Raw genomic sequence first — 20,472 nt, 5'->3', positions numbered from 1 at the left:
GGGCTGTAACCACCAGCTGGGCCAAAGAGGTGATAAATGCCTCCTTGAGAGAGGGAGTAGTCCCTGGTAGTCTCAAGGAGGCAGTAGTGAGACCTCTTTTGAAGAAACCTTCTTTGGACCCAGATGTTCTGAACAACTACAGGCCGGTGGCGAATGTCCCTTTTTTGGGCAAGGTCTTGGAACGGGTGGTCGCCGGCCAGCTCCAGGCGCTTTTGGATGAAACCGATTATCTGGATCCGTTTCAATCCGGTTTTAGGCCCGGTTTTGGCACCGAAACAGCCTTGGTCGCCCTGTATGATGACCTTTGTCGGGAGAGGGACAGGGGGAGTGTGACTCTGTTGATTCTCCTTGATCTCTCAGCGGCGTTTGATACCATCGACCATGGTATCCTTCTGGGGAGGATCGCGGAGTTGGGAGTTGGGGGTACTGCTTGGCAGTGGCTCCGCTCCTACTTAGCGGATCGTCGCCAGAAGGTAGTGCTTGGGGAACACTGCTCGACACCCTGGACTCTCCATTGTGGAGTTGGTCTTGTCCCCCATGCTTTTTAACATCTACATGCAGCCTCTGGGTGCGGTCATCAGGAGTTTTGGAGTGCGTTGCCATCAGTACGCTGATGACACGCAACTCTACTTCTCCTTTTCACCTTCTTCAGGTGAGGCTGTTGATGTGCTGAACCCTTGCCTGACCGCGATAATGGACTGGATGAGAGCTAATAAACTGAAACTCAATCCAGACAAGACTGAGACACTGTTGGTGAGCTCTTTACCTGCCCAGATGGTGGATGTTCTGCCTGTTCTAGATGGGGTTACACTCCCCTTGAAGGAACAGGTTCGTAGTTTGGGGGTCCTTTTTGACTCTTCCTTGTCGCTTGAGGCTCAAGTGGCCTCGGTGGCGCGGAATGCGTTTTACCATCTTCGCTTAGTGGCCCAACTACGCCCCTATCTGGACAGTGACGATCTCGCCTCTGTTGTTCACGCTCTGGTAACTTCTAGATTGGACTACTGTAATGCGCTCTACGTAGGGCTGCCCTTGAAAACCGTTCGGAAGCTTCAGCTAGTGCAAAACGCAGCAGCCAGGTTGTTGACGGGGACCCATTGGTCCGTGCATATAACACCTGTCCTGGCCCGTTTGCACTGGCTACCTATTCGTTTCCGAGCCAGATTCAAGGTGCTGGTTTTGACCTATAAAGCCTTACACGGTGTGGGACCGCAATATCTGATGGAACGCCTCTCCCGCTATGAACCTACCCGTTCACTTCGTTCAGTATCTAAGGCCCTCCTCCGGGTACCAATCCATCAGGATGCCCGGAGGATTGTTATTAGATCCAGGGCCTTTTCTGTGGTGGCCCCTGAACTATGGAACAGCTTACCTGAGGAGATACGCCTGGCGCCCACGGTACTTTCTTTTAGGCGCCAGGTTAAGACCTGGTTATACTCCCAGGCATTTTAACGTTCATGTTTTATATTCAATGTTTTTTACTCTACCTTGTTGTGACCTTGTATGTTTTATTGTAACTTTGTATTTTAACTCTGTTGTTCACCGCCCAGAGAGCTATTCGCTATGGGCGGTCTATAAATAAAATAAAATAAAATAAAATAAATAAATAAATAAAATTTTAATTTATTATTTTATTCTGTATTATGTATATGTGGTTGTATTTCTTCTGTAACAGCCTCTGGCTATATGCAGTATTAATAAATGAAATGAATGAAATATATGTACTAAAAGGCAGAGTTAAAATGGTTTATTTTGTATTGCTTTGATATGATGCATTTTGTGCACTATGTAAATATATTTATATGACTATGCAGGATGAAAATTGAACAAATAAATAAATAATGGAAAATATTAATAGAAGAGAGGGCCCTGATACTTTGACCGCCTTGGTTATAACCTGGTAACAGCCAGGAAGTTTGCTAATTTTTTGGGTAAATGTTCCTTATAGGTCAAACTGGCCCTGGACAACCTGATGGAAGTGCAAGCAGGTTTCACGGATATAGGAGACAGCATCTCCCGTGTGGAGCACATTCTGAGGGAGCGGAAGCAATTAGAAGAGAGAGGACAGGTTTGCCTCTTTTTAAAATGTATATATAGAAGTCAGTACATCACTGTTATTAGAAACTTTTTATTATTATTATTTTAGTACATTAAAGTATGTGGCACATTACAGAGTTTGACAAGCAAAAAAAGAGGTCTCTGTCCCAAGGAGTTTACAATCCATGTTTTGTCAGAAACAACAGAGGGAGGGGGGAGCGAAGAAAGAGAGAAGGTAGCAAGGACTGATTGTTAGCAAATGTAGCTCTACTTACTTGTAGGGCCAGCGCCAAGTGTTGTCATAATTGGGCACCTGCCGAGAGCCTGCACCCCAGCAGGGGGACCACTGACAAGAATCCTCTAGTTTTGCTCCCCCTCTTCATCATTGCAACCTACTTGCTTGTTCACCTGTCCCATGCCCCAGCCAGACAACAGTGGTGGTGAGGAGGACCAGTAGATGCCACTGCCTGCACTCTGCCAGGCAAGTAAGCAGGTGGCAGACCAATAGAAGATGTTCCTGATCAGGCTCTGTAATACCCAGTTGTGATGAGCACAAGAAATGCCATGAAGAGAGGCAGGGGTGCCAACTAGGTCTACTGCCATTGCCAACTTTTTAATGTGTCCTTGCTCCAGTGCCTTTAATTGCAGCTTGATCTGAATAGACATTAGCCACAGGATTATGCTTATGTCAGTGTCATCATGGAGGCTGATTAGTTCATCTCAAGCTTCTGTTGAAGACACAGGATAGAGGAGCCGTCTCCTCTTCCCCCATTTGCAGGCATTCATATGTCTTTACCCAAGACACTTCTGCATTCATTGCAGTAGCCCATTGAGTCCAACATCCTGTTCTCACCATGGCCAACCAGATGCCCATGGGAAGCCTGCAATCAGGACCTGAGTGCAACAGTGCTCTCCCCACATTTGATTCCCCATAGACTAGCACTGGAAACATCTGAAGCACTCCACAGGACTGGGTTTTGGGCATCAGAAATGTTAGGCAAGCTATTGTGTTGTCAAGCTAGCCAACAATATTGGTTCATAAGAAACACGGATGTTCTTTCAAGCCAAGAAAAGACTCCAGGTTAGCTCCAGGATTCCAAGTGGGTTGCAGAAACATTGCCTTTTTGCCTGCCTCACTTGAACATTGTTCATTGTATCTTAATCCTTTTAAAATGTTGTTCGTGTTACTTTTCCTTTTACAGGAGCCCTTGGAAAAAGCCCAGTCCTTAGCGCTCCTTGGAGACCAGCTGATTCAAAACAACCATTATGCAATTGACTCCATTAGACCAAAGTGTGTTGAACTCAGGCGTATCTGTGATGACTTTGCCAATGAGAACAAGAAAAATTATGATATTTTAGGGAAGTCGCTAGAATTGCACAAGCAATTAGATAAGGTAAGATGCATGGAACTGGTGAATACAGGGGCAGGAAGCATTAGATGAAGACACCATGTGTAAGGACTGGAATTGATCTTGTTAATTGTAACAGTCTTTTCCAGGACATGCATAACCCCATCCAGGCCCTCGTTTCTTTCTAAGTCTTTATCAGAAACTGTCAAGAGATTTTCAGGTTTTCCTCTATGTGGACTAGATACTTGCCCACTGTTTTCAATTTTTAATTTTATTTTTTGCTAAATTGGAATTTGTTAAAACACACACACAAAACATAACCACAATCAGCAGCCATTTTGTGCGAATGCACAACTGGCAGTTACAAACTTCATCAGCGGGCTCAGTTGTGTCAGTGTGCATCTGAGCCCACTGGTTCTGCAAAGGGTATCAGAATGATTTGTAGCTGAGATTGCTCAGCTAAGTGTGTACAGAGGCTAAATTAGCAACAGATCCATATCATCCTGTATCACATGTTATGGTAGTGAATTCTTCAAGTTAATCATGCTTTAATTACAACCCTCAAAGTACAGCACTGGATCCCTGCTTCCTGCTATAAACCATAAGGTCAAATTTTGTATTACAAGCCAAAATCCACAATCTGCAGTACCCAGGCAGCAACTGTCCACACCAGGACAGAATTTGCTCTGACAACTTCCAAAGAAAGGAGGTAGGGGAAGCACAGAAAGTAATGCAGAAGTGAGAATGTGTGTAGCATATCAGTTACTTTAGAGCAAGGACTGGGGGACCAGTGGCCCTCTGGATATTTTATTTTTATTTATGTAACAAAATGTATATACCGCTTGAATGCAAAGACCTCTAAGCGGTTTACAAAAAGCATTAAAAATATCACTGAAACAGTTAAGAACAAGTAATTAAAAACATATTTAAAACAATTAAAACAGCTATCAACTGAAAAGATTAAAACAGATCAACATTTATATGTCTGGAAAGGCTTGCCTAAACAGAAAAAGTTTTACGTTGTTGGATACCACCTCCCACAGTCAGCGTGGTCATTGGTCAGGGTTGATGGGAGTTATTATTTATTTCTTTTGTTAGTCATCTAATACCAGGCAGTCTCTAGCTGACTTACAACTGATTAAAAAAGAATCATAGCTAAAAACACATACAATCAATAAAATCTAAAACTCTTCCATTTAAAAACATACAGGAATTTAAAACGAGAATCATAGGGCAGAAACATACTCACTGTTCTGCTGGTTCCAGTACGTGTCCACTTCTGTCTTCTGAAAACGGGGCACACAATGCTAGTCAATCCCCCCCCTTTTTTTTACTGTAAAACCTAATGGGAGCCGCTTGAATGTGTTTTCTTAAAAGTTCCGTTTCAAAAAGATTTCACAGCTGATCAGCAGATCAATCTGTTGCCCCTCCAGGTGTGGCTAATGGAAACGCTTTGATCTGGTGATCTGTGTTTACAGCCATAGATTAAAAACATATACTATCAATAAAATCTAAAACTCTTCAATATAGTAAAAGCCAAACACAAACATACCTAATAGCCAATAAAAGCTTAGAAACCTACTAAATAATGAAAAGAATAATTGGGACAGCACACAACAAGGGCAAAAGGCCTAAGTGAAGAGAAAACTTTTTGTCTGGCACCTAAAGATGGATAGAGATGGCGCCAGACATGTGTCCACCAACACCCAGAAGGCAACTGTTCCCCATACCTGCTTTTAGACAGTTCCTTTGACAGCAGGTCTTCCCCATAAACTGTTTTTACAGCTTGGCTTAAGAGCTATTGCAAAGGAAACTTGCACACACAAATGCCTTTTAAAACCATGTGAATTGGAGGAAAGTGACTCAGGGAAGCTGCTGATAAATGGATGCTTAAAATAACATTGGTGCATAATAAGTAGGGATGTGCTAGAATTCTGCCCAATTTGGATTTAGTACCAAATTTTCCATTAAATCGCTTATTCTCTATCATTGCAGATCAAATTTTTTATGTAGAGATTTTCCACTGCTATTTTTGAAAATGGATTTAAAAAATCCACGTCTAAAATGTCAGTATAAAGAATGATAATTTTATTTCCTTTCATTTATCAATATTTTCTTTCAAAATATAAATATTAATATAAATATTTTTGAGAGGGGGAAAACCTGGATCAGTAAAAGCAGCAGCTAGTGGGCAAAGAACAAAGTCAAATCAGTGCTGGCCTGTTAGGTTGACAGAATGCTTTCAAACTGGCACCAGCCGATGGATCCAATCCCTAAGAATAAGCCTGATGGCAACATGAAAAAGGACAGTGATGTATGTTTTTTGTGTGCACACACACACACACACGAAATACGGTTACAAAGTGGATGAAAGTGATGGCAAAATGACTGGTTTTCTGCTAAGGCTTCTTTGTACGTCTGTGTTCCGACTTCCTAGGATTGTTCGAAGTACTAAGTACAGGTTCCATATTATGCAGCAACTGAATGGGGGAAAGGATTAATGCCTGCTTCCTAGTCCCACTACCATGCTCCTCACCAGACCCAGGCCCACCAGACATCTTGTTTCCCTGATGGTCATCCTTACACAGATGTCATACTTACACCTTGATTGTAATTCTTTATACCAAAAGTCAACTAAATAATCGTGCTACTGCATAGATTGAGAGCCAGTGTGGTGGAGTGGTTAAGGTGCTGGATTACGACCTGGGAGACCAGGATTCAGCCATGAAGCTCACTGGGTGACCTTGGGCCAGTCACTGCCTCTCAGCCTCAGAGGAAGGCAATGGCAAACTCCCTCTGAATACCGCTTACCATGAAAACCCTATTCATAGGGTTGCCATAAGTTGGAATCCATTTACTGCATAGATTAACACTAGCACAATGGGATTTGCCCCTCCCGTGTGCCCCCATCATCCCCAAATCCGCTCTGGAGGGTTGGGGGAACCCTCAGAACAGATTTGGGGGGGTAGAGGGGAAGAAGAGGGGGAGAACGTTCCACTGCACAAGGAAAAAATCCTTGGTCTGATGAAATGTCCTCTTTAGCACTACTTTGAATACAACCTGTAATACAGAACCAGTGAGTTGGCCCAAGCAGAGGTGTTCCTGAAGAATAATGTGCATAAGTTTAATACACATAACAGTGGTGTTGCTGTTGGATTGCCTCCCTCTCCTTCTGAAATGCTGCTCCTGCTTAGAGAGTTTCCACGCAACTATTAAAGGTGTTAAGAGTCCTGTCCCATTTTTGGCTGGGCAGCCTTTTGCCCAGACTGGATAGATGGGAGATTCTTTATCATTTGACGTTTTTAATAGCTCACTTTTTTCCTCCTCTCAAGGCAAGCCAATGGTGTGAAGCTGGAATCTACCTCTTAGCTTCCCAAGCAGTAGACAAGTGCCAGTCACAAGAGGGAGCTGAAACCGCTCTATGTGATATAGAGAGATTCCTGGAAACCACCAAGGATCACCAGCTGTTGAACGCAAAGGAGTTCTACAATCAGTTTGATATGATTCTCACCCCAGAGATAAAGGTATGACAAGCACGGCTTGATTAGATCAAAGATCTGTCTAGTCCAGCATCGTGTGGTCAGCTAGATGCCTTTGGGAAGCCCACAAGCAGGATGTGAAAGGAACAGTTCTCATTGGTATTCAGGGGGTAGAAACACACTCACTGTTTTTCCAGTTCCAGTGCATCTCCACCTCTCTTTTCTGAAAATGGGGGCAAACGACACTAGTCAAACCTCACCCAAGTAAACCTGGTGGAATTAGCTGAAATGAGTTGTTTTTTAAAAAAATCAGTTTCGAACAGATTTTGCAACTGATCAGATCAACCCATTGCATCTCCAAGTGTGGCCCATGGAAACGCTTTGCTGTGGGCGATTAGCATGCTCACAGCCAGAGTCTCATTGGTGTTCAGAGTCATATATAGCTTCCAGACTGCCAGTATTTTGTGAGAGGTAATCAAGAATATTCCGGAAATAGAGATTAAAGCACTTGGTTGTCCTGGCACAATAAATCCACTTTAAAAAAAAAGGGGGGGGGGTTTGCAGGAAATGCACTGAAATGGGCAGGACCAACAAATGATTAATGGGAAGATGTATAAATACTCTGCAAGCATATCAGGATGAATGTTCACTGTCATGTAACCTCCCCACAAACAAATCAGAACAAATGCTCAATAAAGACCAGACATAGTCTAACCTCTGTGTAACCTTTGTGCTTTGTGCAAGCAAGTCAGAATGAATGCTCAATAAACAGGCTGTCTGGAGGCCTTAGTTTTTCTGAACTTGTAGGTCACATACATGCTATCATGGCTAGTAGCAACTAATAGACTTGTTATCCATGAATTTTTTACTCACCCTAAAGCCATCCAAGCTAGTGGCCATCACCACATCATCTGAAAGTGAATTCCATAAATTAATTACGTGTTGCATAGGTATGAGGGAGAAATTCTATTCAGTTTGCTTTTAAAGATTGAACCTAGCTGATTTGCAACAATTTCTGAAACAGTATACACGTTCTTTGAAGTTCTCACTTCTTCACATTTTGCAATGCAGTTCTCCAGCCAAATAATTTGTACAGAAATGTGTATACTGGGATAAAGTGTCCATAAAAATGCACGTGTTAGTGAAATAACATACAAAATGCATTATTTTAGGGGAAATTGGTTTGTAAAAACGTATATATCAGGCAAAATAGCATACAAACATCTATATATTAGGAGAAATTCACACTAAAATACTGATCAATTTGCATGAGGACTCTTTTTTTTTGCAAACTGATGTGGAAATGTAGAATTTACCTGAACTCAAGATTGGAATAATGAGAAATCAAGAGAAAGCTTAATTGACAGATTCACCCATCCCTAGTGATGCATGAAGAAGTATTTCCTTTTGTCTGTCCTGAATCTCCTGCCAGTCAGTTTCATTAGATGACCCCAGGTTCTAATATTATGAGAGAGGGAGAAAAACGTTAAATCAGCTTGCAAGAATTTGATGTGCCCAAGCAGAGTGCACAGAGGCACATTACTTGCAGTCCCTCCGGAGGGGCCCTTGCAACATTGAGGCTCTCCTTCCGCACACATCCTACCTGACCATAACAATAGGCATTTTACTAACGATTTAGAAAATATAAGTAGATGCTTATTGAGTAACAGAAAGGGTGGTAGACTGTGCCTCAAGGTCAGAAGGATGCCACATCATCACCACCACCACTCTCATCTCGATTTATCTCTTTTCTTGTCATACATTTTCCCCAACAATGACAATGACATTTTAAACTAGACCAGTTAATTTTTACAATATAGATGTCCCTTAAAACTCCAGTCCTAAATACAGCACATGGAACTGATTTCAGAACACAAGAAGAGCCTGGCTGCTAGATCATAGCTAAGGTCCATCTAGTCCAACATCTTGCTGTCCACAGCAGCCAGCTACATTTATTTATTTATTACATTTATATCCCACCTTTCCTCCAAAGAGCTCAAGGTGGCATACACGGTTCTCCTCCCTCTGCATTTTATCCTCACAATAACCCTGTGAGATATATAATAATATAATAATAAAATTTTATTTATGAGTCGCCTATCTGGCCGAATTAACGGCCACTCTAGGCGACGTACATTAATACAATAAAATACAATATACAATCAATAAGACCATCATTCATCTAAGCACCACTCTACCAATTAATAACAACATTAATAACTAACCCGCCCCAGAGATCCCATAGGCCTGCCTGAATAGCCAGGTTTTCAAGGCCCGGCGGAAACCTATTAGGGAGGCGGCATGGCGAAGATCGAAAGGAAGGGAATTCCAGAGGGTGGGGGCCACAATCGAAAATGCCCTCTCTCTCTGGTCCGCACCAGTCTCACTGTTTTAACTGGTGGAACCGAGAGAAGGTCTTGTGTGGCTGATCTCGTCAGGTGGCATAATTGGTGATGCTGGAGGCGCTCCTTCAGATAAACTGGGCCGAAACCATATAGGGCTTTAAAGGTCAACACCAACACCTTGAATTGGGCCCGGTAAATAACTGGTAGCCAGTGTAGATCTACTAACACTGGAGTAATATGATCACGGCGACGGCTATTCATGAGCAACCGAGTCGCCGCATTCTGTATCAGTTGTAATTTCCGGACCGTTTTCAAGGATAGCCCCACGTAGAGCGCATTGCTGTAGTCTAAGCGAGAGGAGACCAGAGCATGTATCACCCGTGGGAGCAGATGGGCTGGAAGGTAGGGTTGTAGCCTTCGTATCAGATGTAATTGATACCAAGCTGCCCGGCTCACAGCCGAAATCTGAGCCTCCATAGACAGCTAGGAGTCAAGAATGACCCCAAGGCTACGGACCTGGTCTTTCAGGGGCAAGCTTACCCCATTGAACACAGGTCTATATCTCCCAATCTTCCCTTGTCGCCCACTAGCAACACTTCGGTCTTGTCGGGGTTTAGCTTCAGCCTATTCCTTCCCATCCGTTCACTTACGGAGTCCAGGCACTTGGACATGGTATCCACAGCCAACTCTGGTGAGGATTTAAACGAGAGATAGAGCTGAGTGTCATCCGCATATTGGTGGCACTGCAGCCCAAATCTCCTGATGATGGCCCCCAGCGGCTTTACATAGATGTTGAATAGCATGGGAGAGAGGATAGAACCCTGTGGCACTCCACAAGTGAGAGGCCAAGGGTCTGAAACCTCATCCCCCAATGCCACCCGCTGGCGCCTGTCTGAGACATAGGAACGGAGCCACTGTAAAACAGTGCCCCCTATTCCTAATCCCTCCAGGTGACCTAAAAGGATACCGTGGTCGACGGTATCAAAAGCCGCTGAGAGGTCCAGGAGGACGAGGAGGGTATATTCTCCCCTATCCAACGCCCTCCTCATATCATCCACCAGGGTGACCAAGGCTGTTTCAGTTCAATGTCCAGTCCTGAAGCCCGATTGGAATCTAGATAATCTGCTTCATCCAAGTGTGTCTGTAATTGTTTGGCCACCACTCGCTCAATCACCTTGCCCAAGAATGGTAAATTAGAGACTGGGTGAAAGTTATTCAACTCTTGGTAGGTTAAGCTGAGGGACTGTGACATGCCCAAGGTCACCCAACAAATTTCAGGGCTGAGTGGGGATTTGAACTCTGGTCTTCCAGGTCCTAGTCTGACACTTTAACCATTACACCACACTGGCCTATAGGAAGCCCACCATCAGGGCATGATGGCAACCTCACCTCACTGAACTGGCATTCAGAAGCATATGCCTGTAAACATGCATATAGCTATCATGACTGGTAGTCATTGACAGTTATTTCAAAACTGCTTAGGATCTGGCTGTGAAGAGATGTCTTCTAGGTGGGAGTATTCCATCTTGGTATTCTTAGGGGCAAACTATCCAATTAGCAATTGAATGAATGGCTTTTTAGAAGTAAATTGCAAGGGGTGTGATCCAGTTTAGGACCCTGACATGAGGGGCTTTTGCCCCCAGTGAAGTCCCAATCTGGATCCCCCCCCCTTTCGTATTAGGAAAACTATCCCATTACACCTTTTTTCCAATACAAATGGCAAGTGCAGGGCCTCCAATCCTAGATTGCAGCCAGGGGAGGCAAAGGGTTAAAGCCCCCTAACCCTAACACAGGTCCTGATCTGAATAAGACACACACACACACACACTTGCAATTGTTTTACAAAAAAAAAAGTGCCATTCAGGCCATTGTTGATTGTGTTGTGCCTAGCTTGGCCCTTTCCCTCCTTTTGATATATAACTCCACATCTCTCTTCTTCCACCAGAGCAATGCCCAAAGAGTTCTACAAAAACTAGAAGATGTACAAGAAATGTTTGGCAAGAGGCAAGTTAGCCTGAAGAAGTTGGCAGCAAAGCAGACCCGGCCAGTGCAACCCGTTGCCCCGCATCCTGAGTCATCCCCAAAGCGAGCCTCTCCCAAAAGCATCCGACCAGCCACTTTAGGTAAGGCAGAGAGAGGGATGGTATGTGAGCTTTTTGACCTTTACTTTTGAATCCAACGCTTGGAAGAGATGCCTGCGCTCTGCCCCCCCCCAATCTCCGTCCTCCACCACTCCAACTGCTCAGTGCAGTTTTGAATCCCTAATGTGAGCAGGCCAACAACATGCATGATGTACCCGCAGTCCTATTGCATGCCATGCTAAGGGAGAGCTGCAATTGGTACCTTTATTTCTGTACTCTGACTGTTGGGATGCAGGGATGGGGAACGTGTGGCCCTCCAGATGCTGTTGAGCTAGGGCAGATCCACACCATACATTATGACTTAAGACATCCATGGCTTCCCCCAAAGAATCTTAGGAACTGTAGTTTGTTACTTGTTCCTACCAAGCTGTTGCTATGCAAACCTCTTCCAGTTTCAGCTACCCAGATTGCACAGCACTTTTGATTTTTGCCTTTAGGGCCAAACTTCATCTTAGATAATAATAATAATAATAATAATAATAATAATAATAATAATAATAATAATAATAATAATAATAATAATAATAATAATAATTTTATTTGTTAGTCGCCTATCTGTCCAACTATACGGACACTCTAGGCGACTTACAGCAACAATTAAAATACAATATACAATATACAATATACAATATACAATAAACAATAAATAAAATACAAATTACAATATACAATACAACTGATATCAAAACATCTGATTAGATCTGTGAGTAGAACTCCTGAATATTTTATTATTTTATTTAAAAGTATTTATATACCACTTATTAAAACTTATAGTGTACTATAAGGTCACATCCACACCATGCTTTTCAAGTGCATGTCTCCCCCCCCAAAGAATCCTGGGAACTGTAGTTTGATAAGGGTGCTAAGAATTGTAGCTAGTAGTGGGGGGTAAAATACAGTTCCCAGGATTCTTTGGGGAAAGCCAAGACCCGCAAATTGGTATAAATAGCGGTATAAATGTGCTGTGAATGTATGGTGTGGATGTGACCAAGAAAAGTACATATTATAATACCAATAAAATGAGATCTATAAAATAGTACAAATACAGCGGAATACTTCCAAAGTGATCAGTAGTGTATTTGGCTGATGACACTACATTGGGAAGATATGCGTAAACAAGGAAGTCTAACATGCGTCAGAACCTTAAAAACGTCACATTTCCTACATCAGCAGGAAGGGTGTTTCCAAAGAACAGATTCCATCATGCTAAAGGCCCTACTCCAGGTAACCACAGAGCAGGCCTCAGGAGCATGTGAAACCACCAAGAACTTCTCCTCAGTGACCAGAGCGGTTTATAAGGGAGAAAATGGTCTTTTGCGCATGTTCTCTATGTAAGTTGAGGCAGTCTCACAACTCCTTTAGTACTCCACAAACACTACAAAGGTTCACAATTATGCAGTTCAGCTGCACAAATTGGCTCCAGGAAACTGACACCTCGGCTTCATTTTGAGGGGAGACACAGCTGGAGTCTGTTCAATCCTTTTAAGTAATAAAACCTAAACCGAGTCATATCCTATGTCCAAGTATCCGACTGCCTATTGGATGGATCCATCGTGGCATCCCATGTTGTTGATAGCATGTAAAAAGGGGGGGGATTACTGAAAAAATGTCTGGTGTGAAGATGAAAGTTTAAAAAAAAAATCAAAGCGAGTGAGAGATTAGCTGACTCAGGAAATGCTGCAGATGTGAATTCCGTCAGTGTCTCTTGGGGAAACCACTAGCTCCTTAAAACCTTGAATGTTTATTTTAAAAACAGAAGTGAGAAAAGACCTTCCCTTTCTCTTTTGCTCCAGCTGCACAGGGTTAGGATGGGGAATCAAAACCCTCATCACAGGTTTCATCTTACCAAAGGAAGCTTTTATAGTATAAGTGACCTAATTGGAGAGTCATGTCAAAAACAATAAAGAGACAAATGAAGCTGCTTTAATTCCTGCCTCCTCGGCTGAATTAATCATAATGCTGAGTACCTAAAAGAACACAGTCTATGCAATGGTATCATTATGAGTTTTGCTGCCTTAGCATGAATGTGGGTTGTCAGGGACTGGACAAAAGAACGTTAATGTTCCTTAATGACTGGGAATTTTGTTTAACACCCTGAAAATCTCCCTCCCCCTCTCTAGCCGAGCAGTAAAACAGAGACATACTGAGCCTCTGGAACGTGGCCAATGGACTGGGCAAGGCCTGGTGGGTCAAAAGATACATTATTTTATGAGTGTTCAGAGTGCTTCTTGTATATTATCTCCACAAACCTTACACCAACTATGCACAAGAGGTCAGCATTTTCATTCCCATGTTGCAGTGTGATGCTGAGAGAAAGGGTAGGCCACCAGGTGAGCTAATAACTCAGGTGAGATCTGAACCAGAGACATTCAGCTCATGCTCTTAGCTACCAAAGCTTTATTAATAAGCTGTGTGGATCAGCCCATGTTCATGGAGAGTCCTCATACTAGTGTCGCCTATTCCTGGCTGGCTGCAGCTTGAGGGCTTCCCGTAAGCATCTGGTTGGCCACTGTAAAAACAGAGTCCTGAACCCAGTGGGTCTTTCCCTGCACAGCAGGGCTCTCTTTCTGTTTTTAACTGCTGCTATCGACTTGGAGATTCTCTATGCCACCTTTCCACAGCCTTGTGCCTAATGAATTACAGTTCTCATCAGCTGCAGTTAGCAGTAGAAAGTGCCAGGTGGGGAAAGGCTGCTTATGCTGTCAAGCTGATCCACCTGGTAATCAGCTAACAAATGTCACAGCCACCCATCCAACAAGAGCACCACTACATCTATATGATTCTTGGTGGATTCTCCTCTGACCAATGAGGATTAGTCTGTAGAACACTTTGGAGTTTTTTGCCACTATATCTGATGCATCATAATGCTAATTGTTCTCATCAGGGACCTTTCTGTTGTCTGCCATTCCCTTGGAACTAATTCAAGGGTGCCCAACATGGTGCTCTTCAGATTTTATTTATTAGATTATATTCCACCCTTTCTCCCAGTAGCAGCCCGGGGCAGCAGTAAAGGCCACAGTTGTTGGACTATAGCTCCCATCTTCCTTGACCATGGTGGCTAAGGCTGATGAGAGTTGTGTCCAGCAACATCTAGAGTGCACAATGTTGGCTCCTCCTGGACTAACTAGATGTGTCTTGAGATGGAAAAATATGCATTTCATGGTGTCGTTTTGGCACAGGGAGAAAAAAATTGGGACAAAGGCCTGGGGATTTCCGTGCTTGCTCTCAGTAACTGGGTACAGAGACTCAACTGAGTGAGAGAGGAGCACCACATTACAACCAAAACACCATATTATTTTTACAGGCAGCCTTGAGGGTAGAAAACTGGATTTTGCTCAGCAACATTACTTGCTGTGAGAGAGGTTTTAATGAAAGGCAGCTAGGACCTTCTCACTTGCGCTTCAATCTTTTTACGACATTTTTTGTGTTGCCATAAAGGAAGGTTTGCACATTTGAGCTCAAAATATAGGGGCTTGTATTCTAAATTGCTCTTTTGTTCCTGGAAGGGAGGGCAGTTTCTGTCATCTCCATCTGCAGCTCCCTGCACTGTATTCCACCACAATTCATTGCCAAGGGTTCCCCAACCCATAGGAACAATTTTCAAGGGGCTACAGAGCAAAAAGCAAAGAGAGAAAGCCCCGTTCCATGAACATTAACTCAGTTTCATATGCAGAAGGAGAGCTTGGATTCAAGCCAAACACCATACGGCTCTGTTCTCTTACACTTTTTATCTGCACAAGTAACATCTAGTTCTTTTTTTTACTCTCACAGTAGCTCTGTTGTTTCATCCACACTCAGAACAGATATTTCCAATGTTGTTACTCTGTGTGGGCACTAGTTTAATCCTTCTTGCATTTCATTAATGAGAATAAGCCTCTCTTAAATAATTGTACATGGCCAATACAATATTTATTTAAATTGTTTCAAATAAATATACCAACATTCCAGCTACTTCCAAAAGCTCCTCCATTCTCATCAGCTGGGATGAATGCCTTTTTCCTCCTTACCATCACCACCATGCTTTCGCCTTTTGTTTGATTACTTACAGTTAACACATTTGCAACGACAAGATGGTGCAATGGCCATTGGCTTCATGCTGACTGAGGGTGATGGGAGTTATAGTCCAAAACAACAGGTAAAAGGTAAAGCTGTCCCCGCACTTGTAGTGCGAGTCGTTTCCGACTCTTAGGGTGACGTCTTGCGACGTTTACAAGGCAGACCGTATATATGGGGTGGGATTGCCAGTTCCTTCCCCGGCCTTTCTTTACCCCCCAGCGTATGCCGGGTACTCATTTTACCGACCACGGATGGATGGAAGGCTGAGTGGACCTCGACCCCTTTTACCGGAGATTCGACTTCCTCCTTCCATTGGAATCGAACTCCGGCCGCGTTACCACCACTTACCACTCTGTGCCACAGAGGATCTTAGAAAACAGGAGAGCACCATATTTCTACACCTTTTTATTGGGTATCTGCATTGCAAAATTTGGAGAAATGTGGCATCCACCAGATGATTGTACTCCATTCTGTACACTGATTTGGAGGATGTGTCTTTCAAGGAATACTTGGAAGAGAGCACCTGGCTTTCAAACAAACTATGCCAAAGTAGTAATTAGGGAAATGTGCACAATTTATTCAGGTGGCAGAGTCTGAATTATCAACACACTCCTGGCTTTGATAAGCAATTGTTGCAAACATTTTACTAATTCAGTTGACTGTGATATCCTATCTGTTTATCACTATAGCCATCCATCACTGTAAATATATTTACATACTTTCATATAACCTCTAAAATGACCCAGTGCTATACTCTTGGTTTCACAGGGATTTTTGCTTCTAGTATTGCATTTTTCTGATACTATATATGAGTCCTTTTTTGTCTTATTTCAGCTGCCAACAGGAGATCAGCAGAAATTTCTAGTCCTCCCAAATCCATCTCTGAAGCAGACTTATCAAAAAAGAAAAGCATAAAGAAGACGAAAGGTGGAATTAAGGTGGGAAGGCTGTGTTATTTGTCTTACTTTGGGGACTATCTCCAGTGGAGAGAACTCAGCTTACCACCACTGTTTTTGCAAAGTGCATGGCTTCTAGATAAAAAGATTTATAGCAGTGTTTTTCTAATTTCCTAAGCTACTTCCCCTTTTCTCTACCTCCATCTGGGCATCAAAAAATATTTTCATTTTATTTTAAGGGTGATATTGTATCACTCTCTCAGGGTAAACAAAGAGATGATTGTGAAACATCTATACCTTAGGAGAGGGACATGTTTTTACGTTTATCAGCTTTATGATTCTGATCCATATGCTTTCTATCTATGGCCACTTCCAGACTGTTGTTATGGTGTGGATTCAGTTGCATACCAGCAAATTCAGGTTAAAGTAGATTTGGCACTCCTACAAACAAACCCACTTCCCCCCCAAAAAAAAGACTTTGTTGTGAAAATGCACTTGGAAGAGTGCTTGACATATCATGTAACTTCCCACAAATTAATCCAAATAATTGCTCAGTAAACAGCGGATGCCATATAACCTCCCCACAAAATGTGTGCAAACAAATCAGGATGACTGCTCAGTAAAACAGGTGACCTGGCAGTTTGTCTCTCCGCTCCCCTTATTCACCTTACCAGAGTGTCTACTGGCCCCCACTATCCCACTCTGTTTTCATGCTTCTCCTCTTTTATGCAACCATCAAGCCATTTCCTTTTTTCCTTGTAACTCCTTCATCAAAGCATCCTTCTAAAAACTTTACTGAAGCACAACCTGTTCTAATTTCATTGAGGCCTTAATTTCTGCCAGCAAAGGTAACCACTGGTCCTTCATCACAACATGCCCACTGCAATCTTGAGCACTTACCTGGAAATAAGTCACACTGAATTCACTAGGGCCCACTTATGAGCCAACATGCATAGAATTGTGCTGTAAATCTGCATGGTATCTCCTTCATCCTGTTTCAACACTATTGTAAGCTGCAGGTTTGGGCTTTTCCCTTCCCACTTCCTCTCACCTTTCTTGTTCTTTTGCTCAAGTTCTGCCAGACTTAAAATTTGGTCGCTGCTTTGTGACTTCTTAGTTGGTAGCATAAAAGAATTATGCTACTGTTGCTGTTTGGGTTTTTAAACACTCACACATCTCAAACTGAAAAACGAAATCCTTGACTTTATTACAGCAATGCACTCTTCCGTGGGTCTTCTCTCACACTTGACCCAGGAACCTCAGTTACTGCAGAATGTTGCCAGATTGCTAACAGGAATAAGAGCCTGTCTGCATATAACACCTCTGCTCAGAGATCTGCACTGGTTGGCAATTTGGTGCCGGGCCAAGTTCAAGATGTTACTATTGGTATATAAAGCCTGTAACAGCTTGGGACCAGTTTACTTGCAGAACCACCTCACCCATAAGTGCCCACTCTAGCACTTCACTCTGTGGAACAGACAATGTTACAGGTGCTGCATAATATTAGTTCTGTATTTGTAAGAAATTGTTCTTTTAGGGTGGCAGCACCTACTGTTTGGAACTCCCTGCCTATTGACATTAGGCAGGCTCCTTCGCTGTATTCTTTTTGGAGCCTGCTTAAAACTTTTTTGTTTAGGCAAGCCTATCCAGATATGTAGATGTTTATGTATTTTAATCTTTTTAGTCTGGTGCTGTTTTAATTGCTTTTAAAATGTTTAATTACTTGTTTTTAATGTTTTATCATTAATTTTAATGTTTTTTGTAAACCGCTTAGGGGTTTTTTTTACAATCAAGCGGTGTATAAATGTAGGATTGCAGCATGATGTATATGCATATACCTGCATGTATTATTTTTACACTTGATTTATTTTGCTATGGGAAACAGAGGTATAGCCCTGGTATTTCTCACAGCACTAGTAGCATGTAGTACTGCCCTAAATAATCTCCACTGAGTTAACTGGGCTTTTTCCAGGTACACAAGGGCTGCAGACCAGTCAATTTCAGTGACACTTATTTCTGCCAGTGCTTAGAATTGTGCTGCTGCCCATCTAGGAAATCAGTTCCAAAACTGGAACTATGGTCTGTGAACCTGTCACTTCTGTGAAAAAGCTATGCACTAGGCTTTGTCTCCTTTAACATATTGGCCTGCTCCAGACAACATGGAAGTATGATTTAGTGTTGTTTGCACAAGCCTCAATTCTATGCACTTCCCCCTATTGTGAGTGCAAGGAGACTGGGTGATTTTGTTTCTGTTTTCAGTTAACCACAGTTTGTTATATCTGAACCCTAAATTGTTACTAATCTTAGAGTTTTATTGAAACAAGCCAACTTCACAAGCAAGAATGATTTGAAGTTGTTTTGGTTTAGTAATTAGAGGTAAGACAGCCTATAGTTCATCCACATTTGGACAGAACATTAGGCTATGGTTTTAAAAAGAGAGAGGTTACATATCCAGGCTCCTCACAGGCACCCTGGAGCAGAAGAGAGTGGGGAGCTGATGGGCTTGAGGCTTGTTCATGTGAGCTAAACCATCATTTACTGCAGGTATGGGGAACCTGTGCCCCAGATGATGTTAGACTACAATGCCCAGCTGCCCTGGTTTAGTATTATGTCTAGATGCAATCATTGCAAGCAGAAAGGCAAGACAGTATCTGTTACTGGGATAGATGGACTAGCAATCTTACTTGGTATGTAACAGGTTCCTGTGAGTCTACAGAAGTTAGAAATATTTTCTAGTAGAATTCTTGGGCATAAGAATTCATTGTATGTACAGCTTTAAGCGTATGATCAGCACACATATTGATTTATTTGATCACATGAGACACTAAGTAGGAATTTTGTAGCCTGTGAAAGCATCTTCAGGATGTCAGCCATTTTGGAGACACATTACATTAGCAAACCACTACTGACAGCTTCCAAACTGCGAGCATTATACAGAACATTTTACTGCAGAAGCAAAGAACCTTTTGTCAGAAACATATGTTGTGTTTTTCAAAATATTATCCAGATTGAAGTGATGCATGAAGCAAGTCAGGGAGGTTCCAGCAGAGTCTTAGTGATGAGCGAAAGTGAAGAAAATCTTTCCACCAGGAGGAGGTAAGGATGAAAAGTTTTACTACCAGAAATCATTGGTTATTTTTAAAAAAAAATGCAATCCTTGCATCCTAACCCATGTTTTACTGAATTATTTATTGCATTTATATATCTCCTTTCTGCCAAGGCAGTTTAAAATACAGTGGTTTGTGAGTCACAGCATAAACACTTGTTGGCAGAGCTTGTCTTAAGGCTGAACTATTAACCTTTTCATGAGTATTTGTCAACTTTCTTAATATCTTCAAATTAAAGGGTTGTGTGTTCAGAATAAGAACATTATTGACAGTATCTGCAGGTCTTTAGCACAAGGTTGCAAATTAAAAGCACCTGTAAAGGAGCTAATGGAAGGATTTCTGCATTTAACGTTGTTACATCTGGATATAATAGCAAACCATGGTTCAATGCTACATGGACAAGCCTAAACAAATCCAAGAATAACAGTTGGGTACATGTGTTACCCAATTTCCTCTTGGAAAAGTTTAGTTTTATTTTACTTAGGATTAGGTTTTACCCAGGGATGGTTTAAGTCATCTCATCACACGGGGTGATGAACCTTTGACACTCCAGATGTTGCTGGACCACAGCTCCCATCATCCCTGCCCATGGGCCATGTTTGCTGGAGATGATGGGAATTGTAGTTCAGCAACATCTGGAGTGCCAAAGGTTTGCCACCCCTGAAGGATAACCTGTAGCTTACAAAGGAGAAAGAACCCTAAGCATCTCCAAGACATTTTACTGTCCAAAATAGCAAAGATAGTGTCTCCTCATTCAACATACAGAAGCCAAGGCATGACTGGGCCCTTGGACACCAGCTGCCCCAAGCCCATGTTGTCAAGCTCCCCAACACCCACTTCTGATGCAGGCAGCACAGGCTTAAAAGGGCCCAACCATCTGACCTACCTCCTGGGTCACCGCATTAGGCATGTGTACACACAGTATGCTGCCATCATCCAAGATGACAGCAGGGGCATCAACTCCCTTCTACAAGCCCATTCAGATCAATGTCATCTTGAAAGGGCTTCCATATTGCAGAGAAAATACAGCTCACTAGTGATTACTGTCAGTAATGTAAATGAATC

At 42.6% G+C, this 20,472-nt stretch overlaps 1 protein-coding gene across 1 annotated transcript in view; it reads left to right on the top strand.

Moving 5' to 3' along the window:
- The window catches only part of MCF2L2 (MCF.2 cell line derived transforming sequence-like 2), a 283,600-nt gene that overhangs the window by 96,969 nt on the left and 166,159 nt on the right, over positions 1-20,472 (top strand). Inside the window, exons 10-15 of the mRNA XM_061637410.1 lie at positions 1,946-2,065; positions 3,237-3,428; positions 6,716-6,907; positions 11,153-11,330; positions 16,239-16,342; positions 19,308-19,396. Of these exons, the coding sequence (XP_061493394.1) occupies positions 1,946-2,065; positions 3,237-3,428; positions 6,716-6,907; positions 11,153-11,330; positions 16,239-16,342; positions 19,308-19,396 (875 nt within the window). The remainder of the gene's footprint in view (positions 1-1,945; positions 2,066-3,236; positions 3,429-6,715; positions 6,908-11,152; positions 11,331-16,238; positions 16,343-19,307; positions 19,397-20,472) is intronic.

This window comes from Rhineura floridana, chromosome 7, assembly GCF_030035675.1.
Source record: "Rhineura floridana isolate rRhiFlo1 chromosome 7, rRhiFlo1.hap2, whole genome shotgun sequence".
NCBI lineage: Eukaryota > Metazoa > Chordata > Lepidosauria > Squamata > Rhineuridae > Rhineura > Rhineura floridana.
The sequence above is the reverse complement of the archived record's forward strand: the minus strand, read 5'-3'. Positions and strand labels throughout refer to the sequence as shown.